General features: G+C 37.2%; 1 protein-coding gene across 4 annotated transcripts in view; it reads left to right on the top strand.

Annotated features, from left to right (window-relative positions):
- The window catches only part of ARHGAP21 (Rho GTPase activating protein 21), a 120,104-nt gene that overhangs the window by 38,240 nt on the left and 68,511 nt on the right, over nucleotides 1-13,353 (top strand). For all 4 annotated transcript variants that reach the window (XM_031444679.2, XM_031444677.2, XM_031444678.2 and 1 more), the window contains exon 3: nucleotides 10,752-10,931. In XM_031444679.2, coding sequence (XP_031300539.1) covers nucleotides 10,752-10,931 — 180 coding nt within the window. The remainder of the gene's footprint in view (nucleotides 1-10,751; nucleotides 10,932-13,353) is intronic.

Genomic DNA, 13,353 nt, shown 5'->3' with positions numbered 1-13,353 from the left:
AGAAGAAATTTGTTGTGTATATTTTTTATATATAATAGTTAGTATCTGCAAATCTCGAACTCTCAGTTTATCCCTTCCCACCCCCTTTCCCCCTGGTAACCATAAGTTTATTTTCTATGTCTGTGAGTCTGTTTCTGTTTTATAAATAAGTTCATTTATGTCTTTTGTTTTTTATTTTACATGTAAGTGATAGGGTATTTTACTTTCTCTTCTGGCTTACTTCACTTAGAATGACATTCTCCAGGTCCATCCATGTTGTTGCAAATGGCATTATTTTATTCTTCTTTATGGCTGAGTAGTATTCCATTCTATATACCAGAATTTCTTTATCCAGTCATCTGTCGATGGACATTTAGGTTGTTTCCATGCTGTGACACTTTCATATTACCTTTTCCCTCAATATTATATTTTGGGCATTTCCCTATGCCATGAAAATTTTTCCATAATTCTGACTTCAGTAGCTGTATCATAATTTACTTTACTCTTCCTCTTTGTTTCTCTTGTTGGACATTTAAATAGTTTTTAATTTGAGCTTGTTACACCTTGGAATGAACATCTTGTAAAATGAATCTTTGCCCTATCTCTTACTATTTCATTAGTTAATAGGTTAAAAGGTACAAAATTTAAGTCTCTTGATAAATGTTGCCAAGAGGGTTCATAGGCAGTTTGTGCTCCCAGTAGAAGTGTTTGAAAATTCTTATTTTTTTTCCTGATTGATTTTAGTGTAGTATCTTTTCTTCAGTGTCCTTTCCTGCTAGTAGAGAATATTGGTAATGAGAGACTTCCCTAAACTTGAGATTAGTAAAGTAATTCCTTCAGAAATCCTTTGCAGAAAAATATTTTGGAAATGTAATATCTTTTTCTTTATAATTTGAAAATCTTATGGCATGGAATGAGATTTTAGGAATGCTATACTGAAGAAGACAATTCTATGTATAGTATTATATTTTTGAAAGAGGGTTTTTTTTTGTTTGTTGTACTAAATGAGCATTCTATCTTTGCATTTTTGTGGTTAGCAGATAGTTCTGGCGAATTAGCAAATAAGGCAAGTAACTAAAACTATGTCCCCTGATGCTGGTAGACATGCTTAAAGAACAACAGATTACAAATGCTCAGTATAGCTAGTTAGGGTTTGAGGGTACAGGCAAGATGCTTGGCTAGTGTAAGTTGTGTTAAGCTGCAAATATCGACATTGATGCAAGGCTCTGTTGTTTTAGGTGTGTGCTAAATGTGGCTGACTACCGCTGTAATCTCAAATAGGTGTTTAATAGCTTATTCATTTCTTTTTATTATTTGGCTCTCTTCCTGCCTTTAGGAAGCTTCATATTTATTAAAATGTAAGCAAGGAAAAAGCAATTAAGCAGAAGTATTTAAACTTATTAGTATAAGGCTGCTACATGGCTTGTTGGGGAAGAACTTGAACGGCTCAAGTTACATTTTAGATTTTTTTTTTCATTTTGTATCTATTTCATTTAGTCATTCTATTCTGTGCTCCTTTACTAAAAAAGAAAAGAAAAAGGAAAAGAAAGATAAGAAAAAAGAGGTAAATAAAAGTTTACACAAAGCAGATTTAAATAGTTTTGGCCATCCAAATATCAGTCATTATTTGTTCCAAACCCATTTCCAATATGCTTGGAAGATGTTCAGCGGTCAAACGGATACACTTCTTTTCATAGGTATTTACTTTGGAATTTTTGTTTCTGCAAAATCTATCTCAAGCTTTATTAAAAAAGAAAACACTTGAGCTGTACAGTAGACCTTCTGTGTGCACTTAAGTATGCCATGTAATGTAAGGAGAATCGCTTATTGAAATAAATACTTGAGTTAGTTTAATGTGTATTTAGTTTTATTTACTAATAATAAGTGGACTGATGAACATTATTTTAAAAATGAAATGCTGTTTAGAAGTCATTAGTATCATGAGGCTTAGCAAACATTCTTTTTCTGAAAAATATAGTCCTAAGTCAGTAAGTAAAGATTTCATTGGAATATATAAGAATCATATTGAGTTCTTGCACTTTTTTGGGTAGAGAGCTGCTTTTAGGTAAGAGATGTCTAGCATTGAAGTTATGTTTTATGACTATGGGAAAGTCACTTTACTTTTCTGAGACTCATTAAAAAAAATGTAAATAGATGCCTGTCAGTTGTTGACAGTTGTTCAATACGGCAATACTGATGTAACACGTGGGGCGTACTCAGTACTTGTTTGCTGGATGTTACCTGAACTTTTATCCTCATGTTTAGTTACGGTTAATAACTAGAGAGTTCTTGGAATAGTGATGTATCCTGGAATGCAACTATTTCCCTACATAAAGTAAAATGTAGACTTTTCTATCCTTTGAGAAACAACCCTGCAATGTAATGTAGTGTGTGTGCAAAATGCTTTATAAAAATATTTCCCATGTGATTTCTTCGTCTCTAAAAACAAAGCTATAAACCATTTTTTTTAAAAATGAGAGCTGCTTTTTTATATTTCCGAGGATAGCACCAGGGGAGTACCTGTGAAACTTTGAGGGTGGGACATTGAGCGGTCTGTGCATGTTCAAAGACAGGTGGTCTCCTACCCACGTGCCCCTCTCGGTGGAGAAGGATGGTGGGGATAAGTGATGGGGAGTGGCCACTCGTGGTCACGGTCCAGGTCAGGTTCCTGAACAACACGTTTGAAACTTCCTATGTTAACAAGCCACCATCTGTCATTATACTATAAACATCTGGCCTGTACCAGCTAAATACCTTAGAGCAACCATCCAAATCCTGTGTAAACGTACGTAAATACCGTAAAGAAACCGTGTAACTACTATGTAAATACCTTAAGAAACAATGATATGAAGGATGTCTTTATAATCAGGAGGTGTTTTTAGCAACATTTTTTTTCTTTTTTCTTTTTCTTTTTTGTAATAGTAAAATAACTGGGGGGGGGGACCTATTTCTATTCAGAGGAAAATAGATAAGATGTGGTATATTCACAGTGGAATTTTATACACGAGTGAAAATCAGTGAACCACAGCAGAGACTGGCTGTTCATCAACCCTTTTCCTCCTCTTTCTGGTAAACAGCTGGTCGCACTCTCCAGCCTCCCTTACTTTAATGAATATATTTAATAGCAGATTTGGGAAGTGATGTCAGAGGCTATTAAAGATGAGAGGATGAGTGCATAAAATATGCCAGATTTAGTCATATTTGCTTCTGGAATCAGGAATAGAGAGGAATTCCTTCACACTATATGGAAAGTTATACAAATGCCAGGTGACAGGTGAGGAGTCTCATTAAGGTGTCATCTTGAAAGTGATTTCTCTATTTTAGGAGACAAGCTCAGATCTTCCTCTAATATCATGAAGATACTTACTGTTCTTCACAAGGAGGTCCAAGGGGGAGAATTAAGTGGATACACTCTAAAGCCACCATCGCTGCTAGTGAACAACTGAGTATGAGTAGGAATATGCTTAGGAAATGGGTCTGAATGGGTAATTTATGAAGAGAGGTACATTCTGATCTTTACCATTTTGTGAAACTGGTAATATTGTTACCAGATTATTATATGTCTCAGAAGTCAACTAGAAATAGGTTTTCAAAGTCTTAACAGTTGTCAGAACTAAGCTATTTATAGGACATTTCTAGAAAGTTCATTCCATTCTTTACAATTTTTTTCATTTACTTCAGATTTTAAAATAGCCATCTTCTATGAGTAAATTTCTAAAATTGAGGAATTAAGAACTCATGTCTTTGATGTGATGGGATCTGAAAGTAAATAAGAGAGAGAAGAGAGACAACACTGTCTAGATAAAAATTACATTAAAAACCAGAACCCTGGAAAGGGAAGGAAATCACATAGGAAAATTGCAGCTGATTTAAAATAATCCATAAATAAAACCAAACAGAAACAGAAGCAGAAAGGACCCATATCGACAGTCAACTTAGAGGAAAGATATTATAAATGAGTGTCCAAGTAAATAATAAACTTAAAATTTAAAGATTTATATTTGAAAAAAAGTCCAAACATTTAATTTGAAATATTTTGAACTACATCATCTAGATTTTTTCAAGTCATGAGAGCATTAGAATGTCTTTGGTCATCTTTCATTTTTTAAATATTAACGTATCTACTGAAAACTAGAATTAATTCTCGGAAAAATACATCTAGACACATTTAGATATTGAACATTAAAGGAGTTTCAATTGTTTTCAACCTGGATTGGCAAAAACAATTTAAAAACTTTTTTTAAGGAAGATACTTTATCGTAAGAAGCTGTAAATCATGAGTTGCCAGGTATACATAGCAGATAAAGAAGATTTATTCAAGATTCTTTTAACTTGGTTGGAATTAGACAAACAAGCTCTTTAATTAAAAACACAAGGTCTCCACGTGATGTGCATTTTGCAGAGAAGTGCCCCATCAGAGATACTCAATATGTGAGGAATAATTTGCAGTGAGATTAACTCTCTGCAGCATTAGGACTATGGAGAAAGTAGTTTAAAGATGGGCGATACCCAGATGTTTAAATCCACATGTTATTCCCCTTTTGTTCACGGTGTCTAGTAGGCTCTATCCCTTACCAGCTGTGTTTTGCCAAACTACTCAACCACCCTGAACGCATTTCTCCATCAGGCTTCTTGTGTGTACATAAAAATCTATGTTTTAAATGCTGTTCTTCTGAGTATCTGAAAAGTGTTACCATGTAACATTCTTCTGAAATAAGCCTTTCTATATTGGGGACCCCTGTGATTTAAAAAAAAAAAACCAGTTAAATAATGCTTGCTACGTGTGTTGTACTTTTTTAAACACTGGACAAACTTTAACTCATTTAATCTTCATAAGAAGCTAATGAAGTTGGCACTGTTATTATTATATTCCATATGAGGGACCAAAGTTCAGGTGTGTTAAGGAACGTGCCCAAAGTAAATTAGGGACCCAGGCCCAGGGACCCGGGCTGCAGAGTCCATGCTTTTCCCCTCTGTGTGCACAGCTCCCCATGTAGTAAATGAAAAAGCATCAAACCAGATGACAGTCATAACTATGAGAGTTGAGCAATTCAACTATGAAAAAAAAAAACCTCACATATTCAAATCCCTTGTGTTTTTCTCAGCAAGTGTCATCTTAAAAAGGGGTTGCATCACCACAAAAAAGTCAGGCCCTGAAATAAGGGAAAAAAATCTTACTTTAAGCAACTGTTACTACTAATGTTTTCAGTGGTAAGATTAAAAAAAAAATAGCAAAACATTTTCAAATAATCCCTAGGAGTAGGGCTCATAATCTTTAGATATATGATGGAACCGATAATTACAATCTTTTAGGATGAACATAATATAATACTTTTTTTTTTTTTTTTTGCTTTGTTGTGAATGATTCCTGGAATATACTAGGAAGCTGTTCCCTTTCAATTTAAAGTACAAATGATGACAAAAGCTAGCTTAGGAGCTGTACAGTTGCTGGGTATACAGAGATTCTTTCTTCAGTCTCCTGTGTTTGCTGTGTCTTTCACCTCTGGCAAACATTCAGACTTTGTACTTTTTACCTACGCCAGTTTCTTTTTTTTAAACACCTATGTCGAAGTGTAATTTACATACCATAAAATTCACCCATCGTAAGTGTACATTTCAGTGGCTTGTAGTAAATATAGACAGTTGTGAAACTCCCATTACAGCCTATGTTTAGAACGTTTCCTCCATCCCAGAAGGGGCTCTCCTGCCAGCGCAGGTTCCCTTCTGTGAGGTTTTTATTACCTTTACTGTTGTATGATTAGCGTTTTCCCCTTGTACCTTCTCTCACTCCTCTTTGCTTTGTCTAGCTGTTATATCTACTTTTTGTCCTTTATTTTGGTTTCTTTTAACCTTGAGCTATTACTCAATCAAGTGACCTTGTTATGAAGTCTTTTAAGGGAATCAAATGACAGTTCTTAGTCCACAGGAATTTAACTGCTGTTATTCCAGCCACATTTTGACTTCTTACACGCTGATGGTGTTGGTCCATGAACTGGTGCTCACGGTGGGGAGATGAGACACGTGCAGAGAGAGAACAAATTAAGGGTCTTCAAGGGGAGAGATCTGACTGTGTGTCTGTAGTTAGCCCTTGTTATAAAATCCTGCAGACCAAAAGGCCCCACGGGTGAGGAGGAGAAGGAGCAAGAAGGCACATATGTATATGTCTTTTCATCTTCTCTTTCTCTGTAGAAAGAATTGCAACCCTCCCTTCTTTCCCATAGGGAGCAGGTAGGGAGACCAGAGAGGACTCAATGCAATGTTCTTAGGAGGGTGGAATAATTGAAACAATGGAGCTTTTGTTGCATCAAAAAATCTTAGTTTGGAGGGAGCAAAAAAGAAATTGCCAACCCTTCATCCCATCTTCTCCATTTTAGTAAAGAACTCAGTAGAACAAGACACAGCAGGCTCAGTTCAGAACCTTGAAGCATGACGCCATGATCCGAGAGCCTCATCCATATGGTTCAAAGGAGAAGGAAAGGAAACTTGAATATATTTGGCAGCTGTGAGGCCAGACTGCAATAATGCACTAGAAATAAATTTAATACGTGTAAAGTGTTTGAAGTTGTGAAATTAGGGTCCTGCAGAAAAATGAAATATAAAAATAGTAAATCATATCAAAGAGCTTTTGGGAAGAATCAATGTAGACTACACAATAGAAGAGATGATGAAAAATACCGTGACACAGGGGAAATACTCCAGCCCCAGATTCAAAAAACCGTGATTTTTATTCTTGCCCTGATACTAGGCAGCAGTAATCTTGGACAAATCACTTAACTAATCCAGGCCTCAGTTTCCTCATGTGTAACAGGAACGGGTTCACTTACATTGACTAAATCTTAAAGATTCTTTTGTGCTTTAAAATTACACAAGAAGATGGCAACTAGGCACATGAAAAGATGCTCATCGTTGGCCATTAGGAAAATGCAAATGTTACAAGACATCATCACACACCTGTCACAATGGCCAGAAGGAAAAATAATGACAATACCAAATGTCACTGAGGATGCACAGATATTGGATCACTTACACATGGCTGGTGGGAATTTAAAATCATACAATTACTCTGGAAAAGTTGGGCAGTTTAAAAAAAAAAAAACATGCAATTACCATACATACAGCCCAGCCACAGCATTCTTGGACATCTGTCCCAGAAAAATGGAAATTACATTTACACAAAACCTGTACATGAATGTTCGTAACACATTTTTCATAATAGTCAAAAACTAGAAACAACCCAGATGTCCTTTAAATGCACTGCGGTACATCTATACCAAGGAATACTACTCAGCAATGAAAAAGAACAAACTGTTCATACACACAACCACCTGTGTGAATCTCTAGAGAATTATGCTGAGTGAAAAAAAAAATCCCTCAAATTTACTGACTGTATGATTCTATTTATCTAACAGTTCTTGAAACAACAAAATGACAGGACCAGATTAGTGGTTGCCTAGGGTTGGGGAGTGTGTGAGAGCTGAAGGGAGAAGTGGGTGTGGTTATGAAGGGGCAGCAGGAGGAATCTTTGTCGTGATGGACACACAAACCTCCTCATGTGATAAAGCTGCATAGAGCTAAAGACACACAAATACAAGTTAAACTGGTGAAATCTGGATAAGGTGGATGGATTGTATCGATGTCAGTATCCTGGTTGTAATACTGTACTGTAGTTTTCCAGGATGTTACTGTTGAGGGACTCTGCATAAAGATTATGGAGGATCCCATTGTATTATTTTTTACAGTTTTATGGGAAGCTGTAATCATCTCAAAATAAGAAGCTTAATTAAACTAAATTGTACATACTGCACTCACCCCTGTGTCTCCATGTGTGGAATAGTGTTGAGTAAATAGTGGGTGCTCAATAAATACTTATTTACTGAATGAACTGGGGGGAAGGGAGAGAGAAAGAACAAACTTGTGTGCACGTATGAAATAATTCTCATTTGGATCTCAAAAGGAGGAGCCAGCCACTACTAAAGCTTAATTAAACTATTTGGATAATTAAGCCTAGAATAATAACTTTTATCCTACAAGTTCTACCTGATCATACGATCACTTCCGCAGTTATTCAGGATTCAACTGGAGTCTCCCATGTTGATGTTTGATGTTATTCCCCCTCCCCCTCCATCCCCGAGCCTTGGAACGGGGGATAAATTAAAATGCATTTATGATAAATGAGTTTCCATGTGCAGTCTCCGTAGTGCTCAGAGTCTTGCTGACTGTAGCTTTATGAGAAGTCTTGTAGCGTTAAGTGCTCCAGTTTTGTTCTGCTTCAGAGTTGTTTTGGTTATGTAGGTCTTCTTCATTTCAGAGGGAATGTTAGAAACAGCTTATCAACTTCTTCACCAGAGTCTCCTGGGATTTTGATTGGGATTTCATTGCTTCTGTAGATCAGAGTGGGGAGAGTTCATGTTGTAATAACATTGTGTCTTCTGAACCGTGGCACATCTCTCCATTTCTTTAGATATTCCCCAAATCCCTCAGCAGTGTTTAGGAGTTACGGTTTACAGGTCTGGCAAATATTTTGTCATATTTATCCCTAAGTATTTTACATTTTAAATAGTATTTAAAAATTTTCAATTTCTGATTGCCCATTGTCAGTGTATAGAAATGCTGTTTGTTTTGTATATTTAAATTACTTCTATTCCATTGAGTAGGACTCGGTCACAGCCTCCCCCCACTGCAGGTTTGGCTGGGGAATGTTACTATCAAGCTGTCTTCCCAAATGGAAAAAATAAAATAAAATTGATGAACAACTAACTAGTAACAGCCCAAATGTTGACTTAGGATGAAAATGTTCAGGATTAGAAGACTCTTGAAAAAATGCTTCCAGGAGCACTTTTTAAAGTTCAAATACCTATATATATATATGAAACAAAACATTGTGGAAGGATAAGATTCACTAGTGAAGCATAATGAAAACGGTAATAGAATCAAGCATATTTAAGTATTTGTTGTTTGATAAAGGTGACATTTCAAAGCTGCTGAGATGAACTTGGAGTTGTAATTTAATACAAAATCTTAGCAGCAAGGTACATGTGTTAAGTTTGAGATACCTATGAGATTGAGGAGATCTCTGAGCTGGAGATAAAAATTGGGAAAATCACCAAAAAACAGTAGCGGTAGAAAGATCCATTGACTGAGTCCTGGGTATAAGTTCAGAAGTTTAGCAGATGAGGAAGTAGCGAAGGGGACTGAGAAGGAGCCGGTGAGTTAGGCAGAAACTCAGTGTGGGAAGTCACATGGAGAAATTCTTCAAGAAGGAAGTAATCCTTGCAGCAATTGATAGGTCACGAGAGCCGAGAATTGACCTTTCAGTTTAGTGAAGCCACTGGTGACCTTGACAAGAGCATTTTCAGGGAATTATGGTGGCAAAAGCCTGATTTAAGGGGATTTAAGAGACAAATGGGAGAAAAAGAATTAGAGATAGCAGCTGTAGACAACTTTCAAGCAAGACAACTTTTTCGCTCTAAAGATAGGCAGGGATGCAGTGTGCTGGCTGGAAAGGGCTGTGGTCAAGGGAGGATTTTTGTTATTTTAAGATTAAAAATCTTAGAAAATGTACACACACGTGCTGATGGGAATGATGCAGTGAAGAGAAAACAGATGATGCCAAAGCAAGAGGGAAGAATGGCCGAAACCAGGTCTTTGTCTGGTGAGAGGGACTGGGATCCAGTGCATTCGTGGTAGGCGGATACAAGGCAGAAAACAGGAGCATGTGGCCCAGTCGCAGGTGGGTGGGCAGATGTGTAAGCCCCCTGAGTTCCCATCTTACCGCTTGTGTTTTCTGTGTAATAAAGCAGGGGAGAAGGGATGAAGTAGTCGTCCTGGATGAGGGACTGGAGAGAAATGGATTATCACTGACAGACAGCTCTGGAGGCTCTCTTGAGGCTGGTGGTCATGAACTTAGCGTGAAAGCAGTCGGCTTAGTTTTTGTTTGTTTCCACCCACGTTGGGCCACGTAGGTGCAGGTCCAGAGTAGGCAATGTTGATTGATCCAGGGTTAGGTTTTCTCATGTGGCTTGGAGGAAGTGAGAAAGGCCAAGGGGTGAGTTGAAGCTGGCTTAAGAGGGGAAGTGAGGATGTGGGGCAGTGAGGGATGGGGACAGGGTGGTAGGGTCAGCCTCAGATGGAAGAATTGTAAGGGTTGGCACGTGAGAGGAATGAAGTGTGAGATCTTGATTTGAGATTGCACAGGGTCTTCGCTCATGACCAGGTGAAAGCCAGGAGTAGAGGAGAGGATAGCAAAGAGCTGGAAAGCCAGGACATTGGAAGCGTTATCTATGTGGATACTGAATTTGTGCTCAACACCTGAAGCCGTCTCTCTTTTATTTTCTAATATTCTTTGCTGCTGTTGGACTGATAACAGTTTCAGTGTTCTTACTCAGCAAGAGTTTCATGTCTCTTCTTTCACAGTTTGTTTCCTAGTCCTCAGCGCTCCATGGGATTTTTCTTCATAAAGAAGAAAGAAGTGCTATCTTTCATTCCTCCCATTGAATTTAAAATTTTCGCCATTCTAGTTCTCATTTCCAAGAGTTTGTTCTTGCTTCTGATTAACTTTTCATAGCATCCCCTTCTAGGAAAAAGAAATTGTTTTTGATAATCTGCATAATTTGTTGTACCATATACAGTTCATGTGTCAGAATGTGGTTCTTTTTCTCCATTAGGTTCCTGTCTGCACTCAGGTATTTTATTTTTACATATAATTTTTTCCCCAAGTGATGAAATATATTGTTATTTTTTAACATTAACTTTGAATTGTCTTTTCATTTTAGGTATCAAAAAGTAAAGATGGAAAAGAAGAAAGTGAAACTGTATCACCATCCGAAGATGAAGCGTTCTCCTGGCCAGGTCCCAAAACAGTTATGTTGAAAAGAACATCTCAAGGTTTCGGTTTTACATTAAGGCATTTTATTGTTTATCCCCCAGAGTCTGCAATTCAATTTTCATATAAGGTAAGAGAAGTGATTACGGTGGAACACTGGGCAGTTCCTGTCTCCTTCTCATCTTCCTCACATACTGCCTTCTTTCTGTCTTAAAAAAGGATTAAGTGTTATATCTGCATTTTTATTATATTCTTTTACACCTTTTAGATAGTTTTTCTACCTTCTAGAGCAAAAATTTTAATCTGCTCTGAAAAGGTCCTGTTGATTATGAACGCCAAATCTTTCTCACTAGAGCGTCTAATTCTGATCGTCATTCTCCTTTATGTAATATGGAGCTGGTTTTCTAATATCTAGAAAGCTGGTGAGTTTTCTGGGCAGAGGGTGCAGAGGAAACAGTTTGTTAACATATTTGGACAGTTATAAAACGTTATTGGAATTAGACTAACACTTAACTCCCAGACACGTAATATGATGGCAAGTCAGAACTTAAAAACACAGCTTCTCACCAGAGTGAATTACCTTAATATACCTTGACATACAGTAACGTGGTCTCGTGAGAGGCGGCATGGAATGATGACATGCTGGGTGCTTGTTCTGAGTTCTTTGCTGTCTTTATGAGCGATCTCTCCCTTTATTATTGGCCCTGTGTAACAGATGTGGGAACTGGTCTGAGTCATATAACGAGTAAGTGGTGGACCTAGGAACGTGAACTTGGCCAACATGGATGCCTGATGCCTGGCTGTTGTACAACAGAGTAATGGAAAAAATGACGTTCAGGAGACTTGTGAGACTTCGGCCAAGCCTCTAGATTTCTGTTCTAATTTGAGGGAATTGAACTAGAAGATTAGAAAGTCCTTTCTAATTCTAAATATCTACGAATCTAGGGCTGTCTTTTTAAAATGTAGTGTCAGATCACTTCTGAGACCACACTCTTCTTATTATATCTATGTTAAATGTTTCTTTCTAGTCAAATGTCTTACAGGATAAGGTTTTAAAAGTACTGAATAGTTTTTAAGAGTTATGAATAATTGCTACCTTTGGAATTAAAATGTCCCAGTTTGGCTTTCCTGACATGTATAAAGCAGTTGAACCAGATTCCCTAAGAGTCTGCTTGATCTTAAAATGTCCTAAATACTATCACTTAGATATTAAGGTCACATGTGAGAGTCATTGAAAATTTGAGTCCCTTGCTTTTATTTACATACTAAGACTGAATCTTTTTTTTTTTTTCATCTTTTGTTTTTGTTTTGAAGAAGAGCTCTGGGTCATGATGAACAGATACGCAGTACAGTTTTTATAAGATAATTGTACCCAACACAGGTTTAAAATGCATCATGATCATGATCATTATTATTGTTATTATTGGAAAATATTTCTAGAAATTTTAGTAGTGCAGCGTAACTGTTAACAGCAGACAGCGACAGCACCTTCCTCCCAGGTGGCTGTGTTGAGTAAGTGATACATACATGTGAAACAGCACAGGAACCGGCACACAGTAAGTGCTCAGGAAACTTCAACTATTAAGGCTATTATTTAACACAGATGTTCTTGCAAATCGTTCCCAGTCTTGTAAATTTTACATGGAAAATATATATTAAAATCTTTTCAATTATGAAAATGTGTTCATTTACTTCAAAGGAGTTTATAAAAATTAATACTATATAGCTTTCAGAGAAGGTGCAGTTAATACAATGTCTTTATTATGTTACGAACCTGGCAACCCTAGCAGGCTCAGAACAGAGCTTATAACCAGGAAAAAAAGAATGTATTTGGGCAGCGAGAATAAAGGTCAAAAATTATATAACAAGTTATCAGCCCTTTGCGAGATGTCTGTTTTTCTTTCCACAGTACATTGTATTTTTCATATGATAGAGGCTCAACAAATATTTGAATCAATGTGTTTTTATGCTGGTTTTTCAAAGTTGCTTTTCTAATTTCCCAGCTAGAGGTAGATAACTTGGCAGAGAGAGAGAGCTCGGTAGCAGTGAAAGCAACCAAATAGATAACAGCTCAAAATTGAATACAGGGAATTAAGTAGAGAGCAATTTGGAGCCAGTTTATACCAAGACAGTTCTGGGTCCTGTAATAGCCTACAAAGGCACATTTTATTAAGGTATAGTGCATAAATATATAATGACCCGACTGGCCCTCTCGTCCAAATTCTAGATTCATCTATACCGCTGCCCACTTGGGCAGTTCTCTTTGGATGTCTGTTTCATGTCTTTGTTTGTTTGTGTTGGGGGGAGGGAATTAGGTTGATTTATTTATTTAATGAAGGTGCTGGGGGTTGAACCCAGGACCTCGTGTGTGCTAAGCACACACTCTACCCCTGAGCCATACCCCCCCCCACCCTGGGTGTCTGTTTTAGACACCCTACACTCAGTAAGTTAAATCTGAACTTCCGACGTCCTTCTCATAAAGTTGGCTTCACCCACCATCTTCCCATCTGCATTCACGGGAGTTCCATCCTTCTGGCCAAGGCACTGTTAGT

Source organism: Camelus dromedarius, chromosome 26, assembly GCF_036321535.1.
Source record: "Camelus dromedarius isolate mCamDro1 chromosome 26, mCamDro1.pat, whole genome shotgun sequence".
NCBI classification, from domain to species: Eukaryota; Metazoa; Chordata; class Mammalia; order Artiodactyla; family Camelidae; genus Camelus; species Camelus dromedarius.
Note: the sequence above shows the minus strand (reverse complement) of the source record. Positions and strands in the feature narration are given on the sequence as shown.